General features: G+C 42.5%; 1 protein-coding gene across 1 annotated transcript in view; it reads left to right on the forward strand.

The window, feature by feature from the left end:
• LRP5 (LDL receptor related protein 5) overlaps positions 1-26,995 on the forward strand; it is a 246,308-nt gene that overhangs the window by 136,933 nt on the left and 82,380 nt on the right. The window contains exons 8-10 of the mRNA XM_068260971.1: positions 22,840-23,056; positions 24,910-25,199; positions 26,556-26,782. Coding sequence (XP_068117072.1) covers positions 22,840-23,056; positions 24,910-25,199; positions 26,556-26,782 — 734 coding nt within the window. The remainder of the gene's footprint in view (positions 1-22,839; positions 23,057-24,909; positions 25,200-26,555; positions 26,783-26,995) is intronic.

Below are 26,995 nucleotides of genomic sequence, written 5' to 3' on the forward strand. Positions count from 1 at the left end.
GGGTAAAGAGCGCATCGCTAGTGGCGTTCGAGTGCCCGACGACCGACGCAATAGAGCTGCAATACATTACCTGCTCCGCCGGCACGACTCCCGGGTCTCCGCTCTTCTTCTCCGTCTCCGCTCTGGTCTGGTCTCCGGCATGCTTCCCTTCTTCCTGTCCCGGCAGGAAGTTTAAACAGTAGAGGGCGCTCTACTGTTTAAACTTCCCCCAGACAGGAAGAAGTAAAGCATGCTGGACCTGGAGACCAGAGCGGAGACGGAGAAGAAGAGCGGTGACCGGGGGCAGTTGCACCAGCGGAGCAGGTAATGTATGCAGGCGGGGGGAGCGGCGGCAGCACCACCACAACAGATTGTGATCGGTTTCAGGCTGAAATCGGTTCACAATCTGTTTGCAGTAAAGGTAGCCATACGATCCCTCTCTGATCAGATTCGATCAGATAGGGATCTGTCTGTTGGTCGAATCTGTTGGCAAATCGACCAGTGTATGGCCACCTTTAGTCTACTAATGGTTTGGTCAGATGCATCAAAGGGGAATTCACTATTACCAAATGTTTTAGACCTGTTTTTATATCTGGTCTAAACCATTTGGTAATTAAGTGATTAAAGCAGGGGAAGTGATCAAAAGATGCAATTCACAAATAAGTAGCTATGACTGACATCCTTCTCCTTTGATGAGCTCTCTGCATGCAATTAAACTCCTGCATAATTAATTCAAAAGGTTCCATCCTAGCATCTAAAATACCTCACAGAATTACTTTACTGACAAGAAATCAGCTGGTCTAATCTCTGCCAGAAAAAGTGGGTGTGGTTACTCCTTGTTTGCCTTTGTGAATTGTGTAATTACTGAATGTTAGACCAGGTCTAAAAACAGGTATAAAACCTTACACAAAACCATCTGTAGACTAGTCTAAACTGCTTAATGAATTGAGGCCATTAGTTTACTATAACGACACTATACTGTAATTGGATCTGTTCACACATGTCATCTTGCAACGAATTAGTCGGGTCAGTTGCAGTGAGGAGACTAAAGTCGGCTGAGGCGTTCTATACCAACCACATCTGCCGGTAATGCGCTGTGTGTACAGCAGCCCCTGAATGCCACCCATCCAGCGATCCACCATGCTGATCAATTGCAGCTGAGCGACATCCAACTAGCGTGTGTACGGACCTTAACACTTTTTCCTCTTCTTCACTATGTTCCATTTTGTCTTGAACCGATCCAGGGATCTTGCGCAGTATTTTCTTTTTAGATAGAAACTGATTTTGTCTTGTTTGCCATAGTCCGTTTTTCTTGGCCATATGTTATTCAGGGTTTTATAGAGCTTTTGCTTGAATTGCTGGTCAAGTAATCTGTTTTTCATTAGACGTTTATAGGCATGGTAGCATTTGTGACCACTGTGGAGTTTAGCATTTATCTGTTCAGTGATATTATCGGTTTTGTTCATTTTAGATCTAAGATATGTAGCACTGTGTTTTCGATTGAAGGTATAATTTTCTTCAACTGATTAGACCCTTTGTGGGTTTTTTTTATCAATCCAAATATTTTTGTTTTTGGACTCATTAGGGCTGGTCCAGACGGACGGCTGTTGCCGTCTGTCCTCGTTGTTTAATGCCGGGATCGACCTCGCCCTGCTTTGAGATGAATGTCAGCGTTCATTTTGCAGCTCATCTTGCAGCATTTACCGCCGCCGACTGCCAGCAATTGCGAGAATGTCGACTTTCATCAAAATACCTGAGACGCTGTTCCCAGTGTCGTTTGCTTTCTGTGTTTTTGTTTTCTGTGTTCCCTACGGGGGCTCCAAGTGCGTCACGATGATGGAGTGACAAGAAACCATGTGAACCGATGCACAGTAGCAGAAAAGCGTTAAGCGTTGGCTAAAAACGAGCCACTGCCACCTCACATCTCTACAATGGTGCAAAGTCAATAATGCGTTATTGATCAGCGTGCAATTTGCGGTTTATTTTGTTTATTTGAATGAAACGCTCACTTATAATTTAAGCAGGCCTTTCAGAGTTTGGTAATGGTGTATATCCACTGAGAAGCGGTTTATGCTGCCTTAGCGTGAGTGCGTGCCGGAGCACAGGACGGTTTCACAATTACGCAGTAAGAGAAGATCATTGCCATGTGTATATATGAAATCAATAACGGGCAATACGTGTGGGCGGTCACCCTTCCTGCTCTGTTCCGTGCACATTTCTGCGCAGGCAAAGTTATAGTTCTCAGAATACAGAATGTCAGGTTTTTCATCTCATGCCTGTTTTACAAGTTATGGCATCTCTTCCAGGCCAAGAGAATGCAGGCAAAACATTTCTAAGTGGGAACACATTTTCCAGGCTTTCTGCTATACACTATGGGGTCTGTTGCCGGAGAGTGGAGGAAGATGGGGCGGATTTTTCTTTTTGGATTTGCCTCCCTTCACCAGCGCCTCTCATTCACAATGCAGGACGGTAAATGTACATAGATGAATCTGAGCTCACTTAAAGGGGGATTATACTCCAAAAGCTAAAATGTCAGTTTACTACTTTTAGGAAGACACATTGCACATTGACAGGGTCGGACTGGGGCACTGGGGGTCCACCAAAGAAATTTCAACCTGGGGCCCACACATCCCATGATTGCGGTGAAAAAAGGGCGTGACCATGCACCGGAGGGTGGGCGTGGTCATGATGTATTATGAACAGGGCCAAATGTACATGATCTTAGCAGCATTGTAATTCAGAGACACTGCTGCCCAGCAAAACTTTGCATAGAGTCCCCTCCTTCAATATAAAGTAATGTCCTACGTTGCAGAGGTTGCGACCACATCGGGGCCCTTGGGCCAAAGGGGCCCCGAAGGGCCCTCCCTCAACTACAGTATTACCTCTCTATTGGTCCTGTGCTCATAATAATCACTTCTATAGATATTTTGAACAGTGGTAATGATTAACACGCTATTTCCCATCCCCTTCTTGCACCTCTGACACTGTAGTTGCCATTGGCAGGTTTTGGTGCGTCGTATCAATTGTTATGTATAGAGTGCTTGGGGGGGGGGCCATTGTAAAATTTGCATCGAGGCCTACAGCTCCTTAGCAACGCCACTGCTCTCAGCATGAGTGATTACAGCACTGAGAAGAGAATTTTTGTGCTGCAGGCAGCAATTGGAGCTCTGTCAGACGGGGGGGGGGGGCACCAGAGACACCAGAGACCTGGAGACGGGGCCCACCGAGGGAAAAAACTGTAGTACTGTGGCCCAGTCCGACCCTGCACATTGAGATTCTTGCCTTTGCTGATGCCATAGATAAGCAAGCTTCTACTGCAAAAATGAACACTTTTGCACACAGGAAGTACTTGGGAATGCTTTCAAATGTTCTTTTATGTAACTAAGAGTAGTTACTGAAATTTTAGTTTTGGGAGTATGCTCCCACTTTAAAGAGGCACTGTAGTAACTTATAGTAGAAAGTAGTAAATTATTCAGGATACCTACTTTTACATTAATTATCCTAGTTTCTGCATCAAAAACTCTTCCTATAGCTATGTATTGCTGCTATGGAAGATGTTAGCACTATATAAATAAATACAAATCTAATATATTGGTATATAACCCTGCCTTTCCATTAATGTTTGGCTTAGCCTGTTTATTATTCAGAATTCTCCTCCCAGAGCATTCTGGGAGACCAGATGTTTTTAATGACTTCAGTACACCGCTGTCCCCATTGAATTTCGTGTCCCCGAGTGCTTCCGAAGATGGGCACATCTGTACTGCGCGTGTGCTTGTCTAGACTTGCGCGTCCACATTGCGGACCTGCTCATCTCTGGAAGTACTCAGGGACGCAAGTACTTCCAAAGGCTGCCCGAGGTATTTGACAAAGTTGGTTGAAGCACCTCATTGGAGGCCCGGCGGGGAACAAGGGGGCAGAACGAGTACTGGGAAGACTCTTCGGATCCAGAGCCTACCCTCTCCATAGGTGATTACATTACTCATTTTCTTCTCTTGTCAGTATTGCTTTAGATGACAGAAGGCTGTGAAGAGTTGCTATGGGTAACCTTATCTCTGGTTTACTTTGCAGCTGCAGTTCAGACAGTGTGGTTAATGCCCAGGGCCAAACTGAAAGGTAGAGCTTTTCCTAATGTGAAGCAACAGCTCCTGGATGTGGGAAAATCTACTCTGCCCTAATCCAGAAACAGACATCTCCTGTACTGTGCAGCATAATAGAGGTTCAGCTAGAACTCATTAACGCCCCCTCTTCTCTGCCATCTGTACTTTTCAATAGTACAAGTGGCTGTCACTTCAGCCGGAGTCTGACAAGCACTTTCTTCCTTTTTTATTCAGGAAAGCTCTTCAAAGGAAACCCCTTTAAATGATTTTCCTTGTAATTCAAGCTCTTTTCTCTGCTCTTGTCCTGCTTCAATCATGTCATCGGATGGCAAGAGTTGGACATGTACCCCCCCTCCCTTCCCTTCTTGTCCTTTGTGCTTGTCACTGGGCTGCAGAACCAGCCAGGCCCTGTTAAGGTTACTATGTGGCAGGTTGCATAATGTTTTTATATACACACACACACACACACACGAGACAAATTCCTTCAACTTAAACCTGGTACACACACTCAATTGTGATTGGTCATAGATTGGCCAATTTTACCACTTCCATGTCGTATGAGAGCTTACTTTCACAAACTGTTCTTCGAAGTCATAATCTGCCATCCCTCATGCTACATGGGTTTGGTAGAATTGGTCAGTGATTGGCCAATCAAAATTGGATGTGTGTATTAAGTTTTTCCCCGTCCTTGGCAATTTCTTTCTTTTTGTGCACAATAAGCGTTTTTTTCCCAAGATTTTGCGGTGTGGGTAGGCTTGCGTGATTCAACAAACATTGTTTCACAATGCGCAGCCATTATGACCGTTACGACGGATCAGATCTTTAAGATCACCAACAAACCCCATGCACATGCTGCGATCGTTTGAACTCTTGTTCTTGCGCATTGTATGCTGTCATGTGGCATCACGTGTTCCCAAGAGTAGGAAGATGGATCGGGGAACACTTGTTAGTCGGGTTAGTCGGGTCGCATTGCTGAGTGTTCCACGATCCTTCTTCAGGTGAGTATGGTTTAAATTAAGCCATGATTAAAAAAAATCAGTTTTACTTACCTGGGGCTTCTACCAGCCACCTGCAGCCGTCCTGTGCCCTCGCAGTCACTCATGGATCCTCCAGTCCCCTGCCGCCACCTAGTTTCGTTTCGCCGACAAGCCTGGCCACACTTATCCTTCTTCGCTTCACGTCTGCAATATCGTCCTGCGCCTGCTTATCCCTTTAAGCTAGGTACGCACACTGGATTAACTGCAGCTGTTGAGGACTGTTTTGGATGAGAATATAGCATGTACAGTATATGGAAGACCCTCTCCTCTAATAAATAATAATTCTCTCATATCACTGGTTAAATTTTTGGAGGCCAACAAAAGTGTATTTTTTGTTCTCCAAAGTTCTCACTTCTTCCCTTTCCCCTTCGAAATAAAAACAACGTCTATTTTTAAGGGCCAAAATCACCTTACTGTATTCGCACTGAACGCAGGAAAAACATCCACTTGAAAGGCAACATTATCATTATTATTATTATTTTTTGTGTGTAAAGTACCAACATGTAATGCAGCACTGTTTACAAGATAGAGGGAGACATTACAACATTAACCAGTGGTACACAAAATAGTTATATAACAATAAACAATGGTGTGCAGATTCCATTGTAGGGATACATACAGCAGCCATGTCACTGAGTCCATGTGGTGGTAGGGAGGAGGGCCCTGCCAAATAGGCTTACAATCTAAGGGGAGGGAAGATGGACACACTAGGGATACATATAGCAGCCAAGTAACTGAGCCCATATGGTGGCAGAGAGGAGCGCACAGGGAGGAGGGCCCTGCCAAATAGGCTTACAATCTAAGGCACATGTGTCGATCTCCAGGCCTGGAGGGCCAGATCCATGCCAGTATTTAGGATGGACAGAGAAAGTGAGGAATGGGTTCTACATGATGGACCACACCTTTCCTGATTAAGACCCATCAATTAATTTGAGCTGTGTCAAAAATGTGTGAGGACCTCGACTCTCGTAGGACCGGTTTGACATACCTGATCTAAGGGATGGGGAGGTAGACACATAAGGGGGTGGGGTGGATGTTTAAAGGAGGGGCTTGGTGCTATAAAGATCGCGGGTAAGCAGTGGTGAACAGATGGTTGTTTAAAGTGAACTGAGCAGCATTTTTAGCTCACAGGGCATCTAAAAATTAAAAATGCATGCTAACAATGTGGCTCATTACTAAAAAATTCTATTCTACCTCCTCTTTTTACATTTAAATGTTTGTTAGAGACATTTATTACCCTATTTCCGTAACCTGCCGTCCGCAGAAAGAGCAGGCAGATAAGGACTGCTGTAATTAGCAGTAGCAATGAGCATATACAAGCTTTCATCAGCAGGGGGTGGGGAGATAGGACACTGTGCTTCAAACAGTTTAGAGAAGTCACACTTTATTACATTCACACCTTCCTCTAGATAAATAAGGGGAGGGGGAAAATTGCAGCTCCTACATCTATCAGAAACCAGGACAAAATGCAGGAAAAGAATATGCTTGGATCCCTTTTAGGCCTGCTTGAATGAGTTGAAGGTGAGGGGGGAGCCTGATGGGGAGAGAGAGAGTTTGATAAAATAGGGGCTGCTCTGGAGAAGTCTTGGAGCCTCACGAGTGAGCAAGTGGTGTATTGAATAATACATATATGGAGGCTGCTAGTGCATTTTTAAAATATACTAGGCAATAAATATAAATGTAGTTATGTAGGTCCTCTGATCTTTTGCTTGTCGTTTTGATCCTCCGGTACATTTTTGAATTGCTACACGGCAATGCCGATCAGGTGTTCTGTCCCCACTGACTCCATGCTTATTTCAGATGTGGTAGCCAGAAGGTTCAGTATGACTGCCACGCCACAGGGCATAAAGGTGGCTGCCGCCCTATTCTTCTCTCTGCAGGTTCCATTGATTCTCAGAACATTAGAGAAGTAAAATAAAGTGCACTGCATTTATTCTCTTTTTTTATTGGACATTAATTTGCTTGGAAAGAAAAGCACATTTCGTTAGAGCGTTTAACTTGTCTGGGTCCCTATTAAAATATTATTCTGCTTTTAAATTTTAAATACGGAACAGTCATACAACTCTGCAGTAATAATCACTGTTTGGAATATTGAAGTATGACTTAATGTGTTTACTCTGGGAGCAGAGCCCGAAATCCATGCCAACATCAATAAAGGCGCCAATGAGGGAAAATGCATAGGGACAAAGACTATTATGGCTTCTAAGTACTTTGATGGACATTATAAGTAAAGCGTAGAATATTTTCAGCATAATGTTTCTTGTGATTTTATAGAATCACTGTAATTATGAAGCCTGTATCTGAGTAAATCCAAAGTATACCAAGTAGGTTACGTTGTCTAACATTTGCAGCAATGATGTATCGTGCAGTGTATGTATTGTAGTCTAGGGCCAATTTTAGGGAGAAGACAATTAGCATATCTGTGTGCGTTGTGGGAGGAATGTGGGAGGAAACCAGAGTGCATGGAGGAAACCCACACAGACACGGGGAGAACATACAAACTCCCTGCCCTGGCTGGGATTTGAACAAAGGACCCTGCGCTGCAAAGCAAGCATGCTAACTACTACACCACCGTGCATGACCGATATTGGATGAGATCTTTACTGAGATCCTCAATAATCTATTATTAAAGTGACACAGAAGCGGAAAAAACTCATGATATAATGAATTGGTTGTGTAATTCGGATAATTATTAGCACATTAGTAGCAAAGAAAATAGTATCATATTTGTATTTTCAGGTATATAGCTTTTTTTTAGAACATTCAATCATTCTCTAATAATTGCAGTTTCCACAATACAGTCAGCATTTTAAATGATTTTAGAGAGCAGGCTAGCTAGTGACCCTTTGAACTTTTCTCTGCAAAAAAAACATAAACACAGAAGAAACCATGAGAGACAGTTGAGATAAGTGCTTCAAAAGACAGTGCTGTCCACAGTCACAAAGCTCAAAGAAGCTGTTTTGCATAGATAACAACTGAAGTTTCTTAACTCTTCCTGTACTGGAAACAACATGAGACTCATATCTGTACTATTAATGTTTTATTTATTAGTTGTACTACACATACAAGTCATTTTATCATAAGTTTATATTCACTTAAGATACCCTTTAAGCAGGACAAAGTGGTATGTGGTATGGCTGCCTTTAGGTGTTCAGGCTGCCCAGGCCATATGTGGCTAATTACTAGTAAAGCAAGCAGGGCGTATATTCTTCCGTGTGCGTGAGGAAAGCTAATTTTATAGCATAGAGTTTACGGGCAACCTCTGGAGACCAGGGGGTGGAAGGTCACATACCATCCTTTTATATCCGTCTGCTGGAAATGGATTCAGGGAACTGTATGCTCTCGAAGTATTTCTGAGCCATTTTATCACTTGTCTTGTGCCATCCAGCAATGCGATCTGTCCCACATATGGAATGCATTGTATCACACATTCTCTGCAGCTGTGTCTGCTGCCATCAGCCGCAGCATTAGTGTATGACTGGATAGAATCCCATCCTAGTTTAGCTGCAATTATGTAAATGCAGCCACATAACATAACCACCCTCTCCTTGTCTGACACTGGTCTCCCCTCCCTCCCAGCCTGGCGTTCCCTCACAGATCACTTAGATATGTGAATTAGCCTGCGGATTGTGGGATGTTCTGCTCTCTACATATGGTATCCTCTATTTCCTCATGTGATAATGTAATGTGCGCTATTTTTACATTTATCTTGTGCTTGTACTTGGATTTGGGAAGTTGTTTTTGTGGTTCTCTTGTCGGTGATTTGTTTCACATTTTGCAGAGTACATTTGTAGTTGTGAGACATTTTTCTCTGTTTTTTATTTGTTTCGTTTTTTTTAAGATCGCACATATGGACAAAATCATCTGTTTATAAGAGTACACTTTTTTCACACTTTCAGTGCAGCCGGTCTATAAAATAGAATGGCTGTTTTTTTTCTTGTTGTTTACTTTTCAAGTCAGTTGCCACTTTTATAGCTCTACACATCTGAGGTTTAGCTAAAGAGCTAGGGGCCCCAGTGCAAGCTTCACTTTGGGCCCCCTTCAAGCAATTGATATGGAGCACTAGAACCTACCAAGGACAGCTGCAGTGTGAGAGAGGTATAAGTTGTGAGGGAAAGCTAATACAGCAGTTGAAGGCGGGCCCCTAATGGGGCTCCTCTAGTCCAAGGGCCCTGGTGCGGTCGCTACCTCTGTATCCCCTATCGCTCCGCCATTTCTACACATATAATAAAGGGAACAGTTGTTTCCTGGTGATCTGACCCTTCAACGTAAATAACTACCATTCCATGTGTCCCCTAAGGTGGGATTCCACACAGGTACATTTCAAAAATGCATTTAAAAAAAAATGCGATATTTATAATGATTGAAATGTGTTTTTGTGTTTTTCAATGTTTTTGTGTTTTTCAATTTGTAACACGTCTTTATAATAAAAACAAAAGTTTACTTTCTTAAAACAGAAAGAATTTGCGATAATTCAGGTTGGAGTGAGCTTAAGATGTCTCCCAGAGCAACACTGCTGAATATATGCAAATTAACCATTGTACCCTTACAAGCTAAACACACCTCCAGAACCGCTGGAATGCAATGATGTGTCAGCTTGTTAATTTGTACAGAGCCATAATAATCCAACATGCATATAGACTGTTTCGGATTGTTTGATCCTCATCAGTGCATAGCATGGATTAATTTGGCTCTATACAGTAGAGGCTTGTAACACCGAGAGGTACAGACTAACCAGCAAGCTCATGGTGACCCAGAACTCATTGGAGTGTGTAAGGGGCTACAAAGGTCCTAAAAGCCCCCTTACTAAGATGTTAAGAAAAACAAAAGTTTGCTTTCTTAAAACAGAAAGAATTTGCGATAATTCAGGTTGGAGTGAGCTTGAGCTGGAGTGAGCTTTATAATACAAAGGATGTAGGACTGTGTTATAAAAAATGTCTGGTTGCACAACTATGTTGTGGGTAAAAACACTCTCAAAATCGTATAACAATGTGATTCAATGCGTTTTTAGTTTCAAAAAGGTTTTATTGTGCAGATAAGCATTAGATGAACATATACAGTATCACATTATCTCACGTATGGGGGTCGTAATGTACAATCATAATACAGGGCATAGGATACTATAACAGAAAGATAGCACAGTAAGTATAGTGGGGGCAGAGGGATGTGGGGAATAGGCCCAAGGGTGTAATACACTTCTGCCTAGTGAGCCTAGGGGTATTGAGGGTATTGCGGGAAGGACAGATACAGAAAACCATCTACATAAACAGATCATCATGCCTTGTCATTGTAGTGTGAACATACGGCTCCAATGGTATCTCGTAAAAGATCATAAGAAAGTGCTGAGGGATAGAGCAGCAACAATAACCAGGGGGCCAAATTAAGAGAGAGTGCAGGACATACGATAAGTCTTCATTGTTGTGCAAGTCTATCCACAGACTCCAAGTTTTGTCAAATTTAGGCTACATACTCCCCACCGATTCAGGAAGATGAATCCAGTGACATCTCCCTGACGAAGAGCACTCCCCAGATCCATCTGCCGGGTCTGCGTGACGTCATGCAATGTTACACAATGGGTGTGAACATGACTTCAAGTGATCGTTGTACCTTGTGCGAGAGTTGTCGGGGATCTTACATATCCAATCCGCCATGATGGTCGTTATTGCTACACTAAGCGACGTTCACTTGATCATGCACCTATAAGCACTTCGTGAGATTGCAGAAACGACCGATCGCCGCTCAGAAAATCACAGGTGGTCTGGAAAATCGTTGGAAAAATCGTGAGGTGTATATGGGCCTTAAAGAGAATCTGTATTGTTAAAATCGCACAAAAGTAAACATACCAGTGCGTTAGGGGACATCTTCTATTACCCTCTGTCACAATTTCGCCGCTCCTCGCCGCAATAAAAGTGGTTAAAAACAGTTTTAAAAAGTTTGTTTATAAACAAACAAAATGGCCACCAAAACAGGAAGTAGGTTGATGTACAGTATGTCCACACATAGAAAATACATCCATACACAAGCAGGCTGTATACACCCTTCCTTTTGAATCTCAAGAGATCATTTGTGTGTTTCTTTCCCCCTGCAGTACTCATGCACTGAAGTTTCAGGCTGCTCTTTTCTTCCTGCAAACAGCTCTGCCTGTATGCAATTCCTCAGTATGTGAAAGCCCAGCCAGCTCAGAGGACGATTTATCCAGCTTGTAAAAGATAAGAGAGCAGAGAGGAGCTGCCCTAATCTAAATAATACACAGGCAGTGTGCATAGAGGGGCCTGGAAGGGGGAGTTCATAGCAAAACCACAACACTGAAGAACTTGGCAGCCTTCCAGACACAGGCCGACAAGTCTGACAGGGGAAAGATACATTGATTTATTACAGAGACTGTGATAGTGGAAAGTGCTGCAGTTAGCCAGAACACATTAGAATAGCTTTTGGAACTTGTAGGATGATAAAAAACAGGATGCAATTTTTGTTACGGAGTCTCTTTAAGGCATAGGGCCCGATCCAATTCACTTTTTCTCCCACGTTTTCTTCTAGATGATAGTTTCACCTTATAAATAAAATGCATTTTAAGTCACCAGCAAGCAAGCAAGAGAATGATTTTGACAGCACTTTTTACCTACTTTTTGGTACTTCTCCAATTGCAGAGTGCAAAAGTTATTTTAAATAGAAGATGAAAAATTGTCTCCTAGGAGAAATCTTAGAAGAGAAAGGGAATCGGATTGGGCCCAAAATGTTTTTAATCATAGCCAAGATTTGTTCACAAAAAATAGCTTTGTTCAGTTCCGTAAAAACTGTGTCTGCTTCAAGGACTGGGGATCTCCAGTGTGCAGCTTAGATGCTTTTTGGCAAGAGAGACCACATGTTGTATAAATCTGTGGGTTCGATAGGAGGTTTATTTCCCAGAAGTATCACACAGGGATCAATGGTTAATTTTTCAGGGACATGACCATGCAGATCTTATACCAGAAATGTTTAGCCCTAGGGCATTCCCACCAGATTTGCCACAAAGTTCCTGCCATGGAGCAACCCCAAAAACATAGATTGTTTTAATAAAGGCTACATTTGGTATATTCTAGTCAGAGTATAGTAACACCTATGTAGTAATTTTAATGGTGTTTCAATCGCAGAGTATTGAATGCTGTTCTTGGTAAGCATTCTGCAATAGTGTGCCTATCGTTTATCTGAAATCAAAGGCCAATATCTGATTCCCATTTAGTTTGGACGTTCTTTTTGGTCCCCGAGTTAGATTCATGAAGTATTGTATAGCTATAAGATACCAGTCCTTTATCTAGGGCATAGTCCTTACATTGGACTTCAAAGGAAAGATAATTAAGGTCTACCTTGCTCTCAACTATGGTATGGAGGTAGTGGAACACCTGATGGGCACTGAATGCTTCCGTAAGAGGCATATTGGTCTCTCTCGCCAAAAGAGTCTTAGATTTCAGCCGAAAAGCTCTCAAGAAGTGTCCAACTTTGGTGATCCATTTTTCAAGCCACCAGCACTTTGGCTGTGGCCAGGGGGAAATACCAAACAGCTCAGACATAAGGCTAGATGTTGCCTTCAGTTTGTATCGAAATATGAACGATTTCCATACCGATCAGGAGTGAGCAATGATGTCACGCCATACTCATTTTCCCCTCACCATCCCATTGGTGCTGGCAAGAGGAGGATAGATGGGGTGTCCTGTCGCAATGTGGGTAAAGAGAGGCAGAGGAACGCCAAAGAATACTGCAGGGATCAGTAATAGATGCCCTTTTCTTTAATCAAACTGGGGAGGTTTAGAAGGCAAGCGTAAGGATACTTACCTCTGGAGGGGGAAGCCTATGTATCCTGAAGAGACATCCCCCGTCATCCTCCATCTGCTTGATTCAGTACTGCGTAGTAGCACAGACCCGCTCTGGCGGAAATAGCTGAGCCCGATTGGGTCTGTGCTACTGCCCTGTAGTATTGACTCAATCTGGCTCGGGTTTTCTCAGAAGAAAGTCTAGCGGGTTTGTGCTAGTACACATGCGCAAGCTGTTGACGAGCAATTTTTTGGGGGGTCCCAGCGCTGGAGTGGGCCAGTGGTTGAGGAGGACGGGGTCAGCCTCTTCAGGATCCAGAGGCTCCCCATCTAGGTGATTACCCCGTAGAGGCACTTTTCTCCCTACAGGTACACTTTAAGCTTTATCTGTGCATTACCTTGGGCTCTGGTTTAATTATTTTAAGGTCACTTCAGCGTCCCTTTAAATTATCCAAATTTCTACAATCTGCAATAATAAGACCTTACCACGACCTTCTTTCTACACCAACATAAGACTCCTTCATTAAACAGAGACAGGCAGCTAAAAACCACAAAGCATGGATCTATAAAGGTTGCCCAGAGGACAGGACCCTCCGGGAGTATTAACTACAATGTCCAAATAGTGCAAAAGTTGAACATTTTTCAAAGTAAACTTTTCTGCAGGCCTTATGTCTCCTTCTCACTGCTTTGAGAGACCACAGGCGTATAGAAGCCGCCTATATGGTGTTATATTCCTGGTATAATGAGGGGTGTAGCTCTAACATGTTTTGCTAGTTCAATATCCAAGTTTTATTTTTGGCTTTTTACCTGCTTGTTTTTAAAGATGTGAATGTTTAACATTTATTACATAACGATGGTAAATCAACCCAAATATTCATTGCTTGCAGTTAAAACGAGTACTGAACAATTGTGGCACAGCAGCTAGCATCCTCGCTTTACAGCGCTGGAGTCCTGGATTTAAATCACAGCCAGGACTGCATGTATGTTCTCCTCGGCAAAGTGAAACACAGTCTATTAATCTCTTCTTTAGACTCTGAAAACTAGATCCCCTACATGTTACCTTGAAGGGACTGTAGTTAAAAGGGCTTATATTGTCAGGGCATTAGGATGTAGTAGAAAAGGAATATATATCTCCACCACAGATTATCAATGGACCAATAGGAAGGCGCAGTTGGAAATTTAAAGATACAGTATACTCATTCCAGGCAGTGTAGTGGTGGTGCAATTGCATCTGTAAGAGTTAGGGTCTTTGAAAGTGAACCCGAGGTGAAAATAAACTGATGAGTTAATTTGATCTGTCCTCCTACTCCTAAAAATATCTTTCTGGCCCTCATTCATGCGCGTGAACCGCATAATGACGTGAGGGAGAGGGAAGAAGCCAGAGAGGACCCGCAGGCTTCCTTTTCCGGGTCACAGCATCACTTTAGTTCAGAGTTGCCGGATCCAATGTAATTAATAGCAGCCAGCCCTGGAGCAGGAGCACCTCTATAAGGGGCCGGTGAGTGTCTCTTCTGTACCATATAGCCATGGGTATGCTTATATTCATGCGCACGGCTTCTGCTCAGGGTCCCTTTAAGTGTCCCAGAGTTAAAATACATGAACTATTGACCTTTTTCTATCTCTCCCCTGCTCTCAGATGGTGTATTCTGCCAGGAAAACTTTTATGGCTGTAATTTTCTTATTAGTAATGTTTACTATATTCCTAGCAAGGTACCGACAAGACAGAAGCTGTCCTTTCCATGCCTGAAAATTAACTCTTTCAGGCAGCAAAAAAAAAAAAAACAGCCCGGTTATTATAATGTTTTGCACTATATTATTATTAATATTAGCATTTAGCATTTATATAGCGCTGACATCTTATGCAGCCCTATACACAGTATTTTGTATTGTCATTTAACTGTCCCCCAAAGGGGCTCACAATCTAATTCCTACCATAGTCGTATGTATTACTGTATGTGTGAAAATCTTAGTTAAAGAACAAGCGACACCCATGCTAACCTAGAAATAAAAAACACATATATAAGTAGATAAATAATACTTCTACTTACATAACAGTTGTATTGTGCTATCCACGTAATTATTCCTGTGAATTTTATAAATGAAAAGCAGAAAATCCTATTCTAGGCAGTGGCCATCTTGACAAGCTAATGCTGACATCATATGCCCCCTGACTCTTGTTTTCCCCCCCTCCCTTCTCTCGCTCATTGTGTATTCATTAGCTGCTCTCCTCCCAGAGTCTTCAGGCACTCCCACTGAGGTGTATACTAACAACTGCACTGTCTTTTTTATTTACACATCCAATCACTGAGTCACCTCAGCCTTGCTTGTAAACCCCAGTACTCAGAGGGTTTTTCTGATAATCAGCTAGGCAGGGAAATAAATGGAAGAGGAGGAATATATTATAGATAAAAAGAACTCCCAGCATTCAACTGTTTGGCACTAGGGCCAGTGCTCCTAAAGTATGTGATAACTACAAACCATAACAGCAGAAAAAGTTTTGCAAGTTTTGAATGCAGGATTAGCATCTTCATCGCTTAATACACTCAGACCAGTTGCTGTTGAAATTTGAATTTTATGGTGACAATACCGCTTTAAAGTGGACCTGTACTCTCTGCTCTAAAAGATACGCAACAGTATAATAACGTTTAAAGAAAAACATTTCCTTGTTACAGCTGAAACAAATCCTAAAATATTTCTGCAGTGTTTCTACTTCCTGATTCATGGCAGCAGATATATTGTTAACCTCCTGTACATTCAGATGAGCGTATCTGCCTTATCTGCTGTGGCAGTCATGTGACACAGGGGAGAGGACAAATTACAATCACAATCAACTTGCGATTAGACACAAATGAGGGGGAATTAAACAGGCTAAACTCTCAAAATACACACAGGGTGCATTTCTCTACATTTTCCTGTGCAAGCGTTCAGGTCCACTTTAAAAAAAATCTTAGTAAAAAAAAAAAAAAAACACTGAAATTTATACCGAAATGTGAACTAAAGTCTGCTTGGATTCACTTTGAAGTAGTGGAGATGGGTGGCTGCATTTGCTAGCATAGAACGTCATTCATCAATGTACAACATCCAGATTGTCATATACTGCAGTCCGAACTTACTGGATCCGCTGCCATTCATTTGAGCACCAGTGTCCACCTGCTATTCAGTAACCACAGCAGAGCCTATTAAGTTTTTTTAATTTAGGGGGTGCGTTGGTCGGGTACCATGGATCTGCCAAATAATAGCCAAAGCGTCAGACATTAAGATTTCATGCCCCAAAGTGTGGGGCTCGTGGAGAGCTGAGTATTTGTTAGGGTTATTCATCATTTAAAGTGGATCTGAACTCAGAGATTGCAGATAAGATCTGAATGGCAAAGATGGCAGAGAAGCTTATTTGAAAGCACTGGATGTTAACAATGTGTCTGTCTGCTTCCATGAAAGCAGGAAGTAGACACACTGCAGATTTATTTTAGGATTTGTATCAGCTGTAACAAAGAAATGTTTTTTGTTTAAAGGTTAGTATGCTGTTGTGTATCTTTTAGAAGAGTTCTGAGTTCAGGTCCACTTTAAAGAGTGAGTGTTGGTTGGGGGGGGGGGGGGGGGGTAATTTTCTTGCTGAGGATTAAGGTCATATACAATTCAATTTTCTGCTATTTCTTTTTTAACCAGAGAAATCTGATTTAAAAAATCTAACCATTATAACATACACTTATGGTCAATTTAAAAACAAAAATGTTTGAATAAAATATTTTGTTTTTATATTTCTCTAATTTTTCCAGCACATGCAATCAGACTTACTTAAAAAAAAATGAAAAAAATCGATAGTTTTTTTTCTCAATCTGAAAAAAAAACTTTTCCTTTTTTTTTCTCATACAGTCAATCGAAAAAAACTAAACAGGAACATTCATTGAATTTATTGTATCCTGTTTGGCCCTTTTAAGCATTGTTGGGGGGGGGGGGGGGGGGGGGGGGGGGGGTTGGGGGCTGGGTTTCTTGTAAGGCGAGGGGAAGTGTTTCTAGAGCAGGCAGTTAGGATTAGGCATCTGGAATGGGGAAAGGTTGGAGGGTGGGTTTGGGTTAGGAATCAGGAAAGGGTTAATGTCAAGGGAAAGATTGGGTGTTGGAAGGGAGGTTTTTGTTATTCGGATCAATAATTAGTAGCTAAATGATGGAGGAGAAAAGCCAAACCCAGTGTCCAAAACGTGTTGTATTATTATTTAGTATTTATAGTGCAGCAAAGTCTCTGTTTTCCGGAACCCAGGCAACTGAAAGTCTCCACTAACCAGCATGGGTCAGGCACCATGCCGGGAGCCATGCACGGAGGACGCAGGAAAGCCGCTAGGAGCTGTATGGTTAGAAGATGGTGTGTTTAAGACAAAGTATTTAATAGTGCCGGGGGGGGGGGGGGGGGGTTGTGCTTTTCAGGCTGAAGTAACCAGCAAGCACATGTATCCGGCATCAGGCGATCCCCGCCAGTGCCAGATACAGGGGGCTTTGCTGTAAATCGCAAAAGCCGTGTTTGCTGGAAACGCAGACACAGCACTGTAGCCAAACAGGCACCTACCTACATTACATTGTCTAGTATCATGTGTAAGTGGAGCAACTGATTATACAAAGATATGAAAAACCATTTCCCTCCTAAAGCTTCTTTATAGCTTGAAAAAAAATGTTGTTCAATGACTTTGGTTCACCTTTTTAAACTAAGGAATGCATGTAGGATATGTCCTGCTGTGAGCCAAATGGCATCCGCTTCCTTTGTAGGCCCAGAATGGTTTACATACTGTCCCGCGTGTGAGCTGTATAAGCGGTGTGAGGAAATTCCTGCTCACCGCTCTTGTTTGTTCGGCAGAAAGTTTCAATGAATCTGGTGGATTTTTTTTAACAGAATTGTAAAAAGTTACTTTTAACTGTACTGTGTATACAGATGTAATATTGTTTTATTGTAATATTAAGTAGTTCCCCTTGAAGACTTGAAGAACGTGGAAAGGGCAGATTTTCCGCTTTGATACACTTTTTTTATTTTGCAGCAAACATCCCATCTTTCCTGCGAACTCCCAGGGCCTCCTCGCCACTATATTTCTGTTTTACTTCCTGAATGTAGCTACTTGTCTTCCTCCACATTTTACATTTGAGGACAGCACTGTGAATATGTATTTGCCTCCTTCCTGAAGTTCTCTGTTATTGCATACTTTTCACACTGAATGTTTTCTTATTTAGGAAAAAAGTAATAATAGACTAAAGGAACCACTGTTAATGATTGGGGCTTATTTGTCAGGTCTGTGGAGTCGGTACAAAAATATTCCGACTCCAACTCTGACTCCTCTGTTTATGAAACCACGACTCCGGGTACCCAAAATTTCTCCGACTCCTCGACTCTGACTCCTTAGTCTAATACTTAAAGTGGACCCAAACCAAACATTTTTTTAATTCAAAATATTCAGTTGCACCACTCTGACACATACAAAGATAAATAAACACTCCTTCAAGCCTATGAGTATTTTAGTGCATGCTTTTCACCCTTCTCTTTTCATAACTAGGTTTATACAGGTGGCAGCCATTAGCAATTCCTCCTTTGCTGGACACCTCCTACTCCACCAGTTTGCCGGATTCTGTCCCGGCAATATGAAAGGACAAAGATGTACAGCAACTGAAAATACACAAAAGGAAGAAAACTCTGTCCTTGTGAGCTTACAATTTAAAGGAATAGGGAGGACACGAGAGGTAGGGTGGCGCATAAGGTTTTTCACCAGTTGTTGTATCAGATCATACTCATGAACTCAGCTTGGCCAAAAGCTGGAAGTGGAATGGCCTAGGTTAGATTATATACTTGTCTTAGAGTGCATTTAAGGTGCGCCTTAAGAAAGGTTCAGTGTGTGATGAATGTTTTCTGGAAGAGAATTCCAGAGAAGGGGACATGCTGGAGAGAAGTCCTGTATACATGAATGCAAGGGGGTGGTTCTAGAGGAGAACAGGAAAAGGCCTCGTGCAGAGCGGAGGTGGTTGGGGTGGGATTTGGAGACTAATAAGGAGATGTACGGGGGAAAGAGATTCTGAAGAGCGTTCTATTTAGAGTTAAAAGTTTGATGTGGATCCTCTAGTTAATTGGCAGCTAATGAAGAGCTTGATAGAGGGAGCAGCAGATGAAGCACGAGTAGAGTGGTGGATGAGTGGAGCGCCTGAGTTAAAGTGAAGCCGAGGTAAACTTCAGGTAAAAAAAAACTGCTTACCTAAGAAGAGGGAATCCGATGGATCCTGTAGAGACTTCCCGTGTCCTCTTTGCCAGGACCTTCTGGAAGATCTGAGTCACGTTTCTCTTCATACATGAGTGGCTCTGGCTTACTGCGCTGGTGTAGCCATACTCACGGAGTTGCAGCACAATTGCACTCATGCATGAGGACGTGTGTGTCCCAGATCTTCAATTCGATTAGTTCTTGTTGGATTACATTGGGGAGGTCCGAGAGCAGCAACTGAGGTCCAGAGGACAGTGTCGGTAGCTTCTACATGATCCAAAGGCTTCTCTCTTCTTAGGTAAGTATTTGCTTTTTTACCCAAGCTTCACCTCGGGTACACTTTAAGTATAAACTGGAGGCATGCAAGTCTGTTAGTAGGTAGGCCACATAGCAGGTAGTCAAGATGATATGATGTGCTTAATCTCCAGCACGATACATCACTAAAACTACTCTAAAAGAGGGATTTTTTTCAGAGCCTTTTTTCAAGACCTCAGCTTTCTGACTAAGTGTAGATACAGCACGGCTGATGATGATCAGCACCCCGCCCTTCCATTGTGTCTCCATTCTGTGTGTGTTGTAAGACATCCTTTCATTTTATGACCCTGAGGTGATGAGTATAGATTTCACTCATAGGAACTCTGCATGGAAGTCTCCTCCAGAGTGAGAGGTGTGGTGGGACTGCGTTCAGCAGCTTAACATGCTTATATCATCCAAGGGAAAATAGGATTAAGACCTATCAAGGTACACACTAGTGTCTCTTTGCTATAATATCTGTAATTACCCGGAGACTTCTATTCTTGCCGACTTAAAAGATGTAATTCCTTAATCTGAAAACTCTTTTTCTCTTTGCGTGGCTCTGTAATGAAACCATCTACAACAGGTACAGCCAATACTCATGGTTTGTTTTATGGTTTAATAGCAAGATCAGGCTTGTCTGGAACAGTCATTGACAGCTGAGTGGGTGTACGATTGCAGTGTATTACAAACCCCCCAATCTGTAGTATTTTTTAATTGTTTTGATCATTGTGTTTAACACTAAGACACCTTTTACAAAATCTCCTTTTTAGATCAACTAAAATATTATAAATTCCTAGCTGACAGGTGTGTGACAGGCTTTGCTATAAGAAAAATGTCTGACATTAACATTGTGGTCACAATTCAGATATGTATTACAGGAGCCACGTAAATCTTTATTTGGAATCTCTCTCTCTCTCTCTCTCTCTCTCTCTCTCTCACACACTCTTTTTCTTTATTTCTCATTCTCTTTCAATATTCTCTCTCTTCTGAACCCCCCCCCCCCCCCCCCTTTCTTTCTCTCCTACCATCCTCTCTGTCTGGCCCCTTCCTCCTCTCTCCCACTCTGCTCTCTCATTCTCTTTCTGTATTCCTCTCTCTCTCACCCGCTCCCCCTCTCTTCTTTCTCTCCTACCCTCTGGCCCGTTCCTCTTCTCTCCCCCTCTGTTCTCTCTCATTCTCTCTCTCTTCTGAGGAGGGGGCTCTTTTTCTCTTTCTGGCCCCTTTCTCCTCCTTCCCCCTCTGCTCTCTTTCTCTTTCTGTATTCCTCTCTCTCTTCTGCTCCCCCTCTCTTCTTTCTCTCCTACCCTCTGGCCCGTTCCTCTTCTCTTCCCCTCTCCTCCCCGCTCTTCCCTTCCCTCTTTCTCTCCTCTTCTCCCCCTCCTAACTCCCCTTTTTTTCTCTCTCCTCGGCCTTTATCCAAATACATTTTTCTCTTGCGTTTTCTCCCAGGAGGATGTTTTTTCACCTTATCTAAATAATTACTTCAGCTATTAGCAATTTAAAAAGCATTAACAGGGAGAAGTATGAATCCTATTTAGAGTATTTTCTTGCATGGTGGCAGCCTTTAAGATATTTTATTGGTAAAGTTTGAGGCTATCCCCTGTAGAAAACTCAGAAGAAAAGATAATAGGATATGAGCCCTTGTCTCCTCTTCTCTTGACCCAGAACCACTAGGAATGTATAGGGGACTAAAAGAGACTTGAAAAGTGTTCCTACTAAAAAGCAATGCTCAGTATAGTTTGCCTTCTTAAAACAGAAGGCACCTGGAACTGTGGTTTGCCAAGGTGCATCCCTACTGAATATGCAAATCATCTCTTTCTGCACCTGAAGCCAGGTTCACATCCAGAACTGCTGGTGTATAGCAAGCCTACAGCTTATACATTATACTGAGCCACATCAACCTAACATGCAGACAGCCTGCTTTGGACCTTGTGGCCTCATCTGTGCATGGCAGGTAATGATGGCGCCATGGGATACGGCTTGCACAGTACTACTGAATACCAAGATAGCTTGTGGTGATCCAGGACCACGAGGAATGTTATGGGGGCTAACACACAGTCATCTTACATCCCTCCCTTCTATTCACTCTCCCTCTTCTCTCTCAACACCCCACCCTTCTCCCCCGGCCCTCACCCCTTCTCTTCTCTATTTCACTCTCCCTCTCTCTGTCCCAACCACCCACCCCACCCCATACCCAATGTACTCTTGGTGCAGAGCAAAAGCAAATAGGAATTACACACGGTGTGTTTGTACAGCCCAAACAAAACTGTACAGCTTTTATAGCACCAGTTTTGCTCATCAAACCTTTTCCTCAACCTATTTAACCATCATGACCATATTTTAACGCGCACATCTCCAGAAGTGATGCCATGGTAACTAGACAGATAGAAATAACACAAAAAGGAGTGACACTTGTCTGGCATGCAAGCTTGCAGGAAGTCACAAAAGTCCACCAGTCTAGTCCTTGTTTGTAGATGAGACAAGATAACATTATACAAGTAAAGTGTAGGCCATAAATATGACTCAAAGCCAAAGGATTTCCTGTAGTACCAAACCCTCTTTTGTCTGTTTATTTTTCTATTACCTGTAGTTGAATTTGATTACCTCCTCTGTAGGCTTAAACCCCTGTATACATTGGTGGGGGGGGGGGAGGAGTCTTCAGGGGACCTCTATCTCCTGATAGGGATTGGTACACGATCCCTTGAGCGACAGAGTAGAGCTGCCTCTGTACATACATGTCATGAGCCTACAGGCTGGCAATGTGTCTGTTGCTTTGTGAAGAGAGGTGGTGGTGGTGGTGTGTGTGTGTGTGTGTGTGTGGGGGGGGGGGGGGTCGGGGAAGAGCAAGCAGCATGGAGAATAATCTGATCATGGGGTGCTTGGACATCAGGGATTACTAAAGACCTGTCATAGTAAAAAGAAAATTCATCATGACTATTTGTGGAAATCCGACCCCCCCCCCCCCCTCCCCCAGTTTCACTTTTCAGGCTTGGGTTCTCTTTAAGGTTCGGTGTTTACTGTATGGAGAGAGCTGTCTACGGAAGAGCTCCTGCAGTCTATTCACAGCTGCTGATAAGACTTAGACACTTTTATCTAGTTAAACAAACCCAGAACTCAGAGCAGTGAATTTCTTCTGCAAATATATGTGGCATAAAGACCTTTTGCGCTGTGTAAGAGTTTCAGTCCGTTTTTAGTACAATTATACTTCCATTTTATGCATGATTGCTATGTTTTTATACATTTTAACAATGGTAACACACTATTGGAGTCGCTGCCCTTTCCTTTGTGGCAGCTGGCATCACTGTGTTCAGTGCCAAATGAAGTTTCCTGAGGTCTTTTGTACTTTAAACTGTAATTTAAGATTTGTTTTTACTTTAACTGAGAAATAGCAACATAACTTGTTTCTCCCTCCTCTCAGGTTATGAATGTTGATGGGTCAATGCGGAAAACCCTGCTGGAGGACAAGCTGCCGCATATATTTGGATTCACGTTACTTGGAGATTATGTTTATTGGACGGACTGGCAAAGGAGAAGCATTGAAAGGGTACATAAAGTAAGGGCGAGCCGAGAAATCATCATCGACCAGCTGCCAGACCTGATGGGGCTTAAAGCAGCCAGCGTGAGAAATACATTCGGTATGTTCATTACTGGACACCCGAAGCGAAGATAAACTAATGAAATAAACTATTGTATCTATCTTCCTTCTCCTAAAAATGACTTTTTAAGCTATTCCACAGTTTTATTTTATGTTTCAATCCACTTTTTAAGTTTTAACTGGCTTATTGTTTTTGCTCAATGACGCATTCATTGAAGTATGCCAGAGCTATAATCTATGAACTATTGAGCCTGTTTATCTCTTTACTGCTCTCAGGAATGAGTCAGCCACTTGCAAACCTGATATTTAACTCTTTCACACAGAAAAAAAAAAAGGAACACAACATAGTTATTTGTGTGCTAGGCACTGTACATACCCATGTCTATGTCACTTCAGGTATCCTTTAAGTTCTACACACCACAATCATGATGTAGACATAAATTCAGGAATGGTGGAAGTAAATGAAAGCAGTCCTGAAGTGAGAAAAAATTAAAGACTTGGATACCTAAAAAGAGGGAAGGCTCTGGATCCCATAGAGTCTTCCTGGTCCTCTCTCCAACCAACCTCGGTCCCCTCGGTGAAATCATGCAACCTGCAGGCCGAATACATCTTCTACGTTCCTTAGACGGCCTTTGGAAGTACTTGTGTCTCAGAGTACTTCGGAAGACTTGCGGATCTGTACTGTGCACCACGAGTCCAGGTTCTTTGCATGCGCAGTACGGATGTACCTGTCTTCTGAAGCATTGGGGACACAAATGCTTCCGAAGCCACCTAGTAGTCCCAAAATTCAACAGGGGGCATCGGTTGGAATGAGGATATGTAGAGAGGACAGTGTAGACTCTTTGGGATCCAGATCCCTCTTATTAGGTATCTAAGGTTTTTGTTTTGTTGTGTTTTTTTAGGCTGCTTTAGGGTTGCTTTAAGGTTACAAAGTATGAAGTCACAACAGTCACCAAGCTTTGTTCCCTTTGTACAAAAAAAAAAAGTCAACCCACACCATGCAATAAAATGAAGAGGAAAGACAAAGACCTCCTACCACTATGTGACATTTATGTGTATGCATTTTAACATGCAACATTCCTGCATGTGTGTGATAAAACACACATTGGAGGCCACGTACTGTAGAAAGGAAAATAGGTGGGTCGTCTCTAAAAATGCGATAACGCAATGCTCAACACGTGTGTGCCATGTGGATAGCTCACCATGTGCGGCACGAAAAAAGCATCATAGCGAAAACAAGCTCTTGACAAGATGATGATGATGGATGGCTGAAGTTAGAAATTAGATGTAACAGCCCACAATCACATCACAGGTTCTGTTTCTGTGCTACCTTCTGAAAAAAAACAAAAGAAGACATGCACTGAATTCAGGCCTTTCTAACATTCAGAAATTTGATTTGCATGTACATCATTCTTATGCATTTTGATGGGATTTCCACCCTCCACCCTCACATCAATGCACCTAGTCAATGGTGGTGTAAGGCGAAAACCGTCAGGGGAGGATCCAAAGTTTTTCATCACTGCAGGTAGGGCCAGAGCTAGCTTATGGGCAACCTGGACAATTTCGCAAGGCCCCCGAGCTGGCTGCTGGGACCTTTAGGTCTCCCACAAACTTTTTTGTTGTCCTCGGTTTTCGGTAGTGTAGGGAGACGCCTGTGCCGGCTGGCACACTCCTCATGGCTCTATGCATTTCCGTCTACATCCTCACTGAACGCATCTTCTCTGTGACCCAGTGGCATATTATGTGATAGTCCCCAAATTTTATTTATATCTTGGGTTTTAATAAGCCTAGTTCCCAGATTTTTGGGTAAGCATTGTCGGAGTGGCTATGAATAGGAATTTTATACTGTTTAGCTTATTTTATTGTCTACTCCTTTTTTTTCAACTATTATAGGTACCAACCCATGTGCAGAGAACAATGGCGGCTGCAGTCACCTCTGTTTTTATACTCCTCGCGGCGTCCGCTGTAACTGTCCGATGGGATTAGAGTTACTTGGAGACATGAAGACTTGCATCGTGCCTGAGGCCTTCTTGGTTTTCACCAGCAGAGCCGCAATCCACAGAATCTCGCTAGAAACCAACAATAACATTGTTGCCATACCTCTCACCGGGGTAAAAGAAGCTTCAGCGCTGGATTTTGATGTGTCGGATAATAGGATATATTGGACTGATATAACTTTAAAGGTACAAATATAATCTGTATTTCTGCATCTACAGAATGCCACGCTAAGTCACAGAGAACCAGAACATCTAGGATTTTTGAAAGGGGCCTGTTACTAAAAAAATAAATAAAAAAAAAATCTACAGTAAATACAATGTTGCCTATCGAAAAACTTCATAAAAAGAAAACAAAACGAAATAACTCAGAAGAGAATTCCTGGATCCTCTTATATCCCACCATTTCCTCTAAACTTATTTGGCAGAAAGGTTAAATATGTTTCTCATAGCTGTGCACCCGTCTGTACACCAGGGCTGTGGAGCCAGTACAAAAATCATCCGACTCCTCATTCATGAAGCCTCCTACTGGGAAACCTCTGGCTAGAGGCTTTTTTTTCACTGCAGGTCCACTTTAAAGTGAACCTTAAGTGAAACCATTTTTGCCCATTTACTTGCCTGAAGCTTCTTTCAGCCCCCTGAAGTCTTCCTGCACCCTTGCTGCGATTCCACTCTAAGCTGTTCCCTCCCTGTCCCGCTCTGGGATGACAGTGAGGGACCAGGAAAACTTCAGCGTGCTGGGAGAAGCCTAAGGTAAGGTTTTTTCAATTTAGGTTTCCTTTAATGTGTTCTATTGACCTGCAGCTTTAGATGTACACCTGCCTTTTAGGGACAAAATGGAATGATTTGTTTATTAGCGTCTTGCTCCCATGAAATTGAATGTTTGCAAATAACATGTATATGTACAGTAACTTGTATGTTAAAAAGGGAAATAATTTGTTTACTAAAGTGGGATTATACTCTGAATTTCATTAAGTACTCTCAGGAACATTTGGAAGCATTCCATGTGTGTAAACAAAAAATATTTATATTGCAGAGAGCAGTACAGGCTTGCTTATCTCTGGCTCATCGGCAAGTATAATCATTATCCCATTAACCGCTCCCTGACTGTCCCCACCATTTTTCTGAAGTAACTCAGCTGTTGCCAGGGTGATGTGTGATGATTCAGCTGAGAGGGACCAGAATTGAGATTGTGAGTGTCACTTTAGCCAGAGATAACGTGGCCTTTACTACTCTCTGAATTGAAAATATACATTTTTACACAGACTTTCAAATTTTCTTTTATGTACCCAAGAGTAGTTACTATAATTTTAGTTTGGGGAGTATAACCCCACTTTAAGAAGGCAGAATTGAATTATATATTTACTGTATGTAAGCACCATGTAATACATAGGTCAAAAGTCTGTTGTGTTTAGGGGTGGCTACTTCTATTATCCCATACAGTGGGTTTTAAGTCCTGAATTGTAACTTTAGTTTGCATTCATTTTTATTTGTTTGTCTTGCGCTGGTAAAGTGTTTGTCTAATTATTGTTCCCTGTCCTCCAGACCATAAGCAGAGCTTTTATGAATGGGAGCTCGGTAGAGCACGTCATTGAGTTTGGCCTGGATTATCCAGAGGGAATGGCTGTTGATTGGATGGGGAAGAACCTTTACTGGGCAGACACCGGAACCAACAGGATTGAGGTGGCGCGTCTTGATGGACTGTACAGGCAGGTTCTGGTCTGGAAAGATCTAGATAATCCGAGATCCCTTGCTTTGGATCCAGCAAAAGGGTAAGCCGGACAAATACTAGGAAATTCACAATATTTGATCTATTTTTCCATTCTGAGTGCGCCTTCTGACTACCCAATTGGGGTAGTTCCATTGACACTTTCTCTTCCTGATGTATTGGATATTTTTAATTCATAGGGCCTGATTCACAAAGCGGTGCTAACAGTTAGCACGCTGGTGAAAAGCCCTTTATCATGCCTAAACTCAATTTAGGA

This window comes from Hyperolius riggenbachi, chromosome 11 (assembly GCF_040937935.1).
Source record: "Hyperolius riggenbachi isolate aHypRig1 chromosome 11, aHypRig1.pri, whole genome shotgun sequence".
NCBI classification, from domain to species: domain Eukaryota; kingdom Metazoa; phylum Chordata; class Amphibia; order Anura; family Hyperoliidae; genus Hyperolius; species Hyperolius riggenbachi.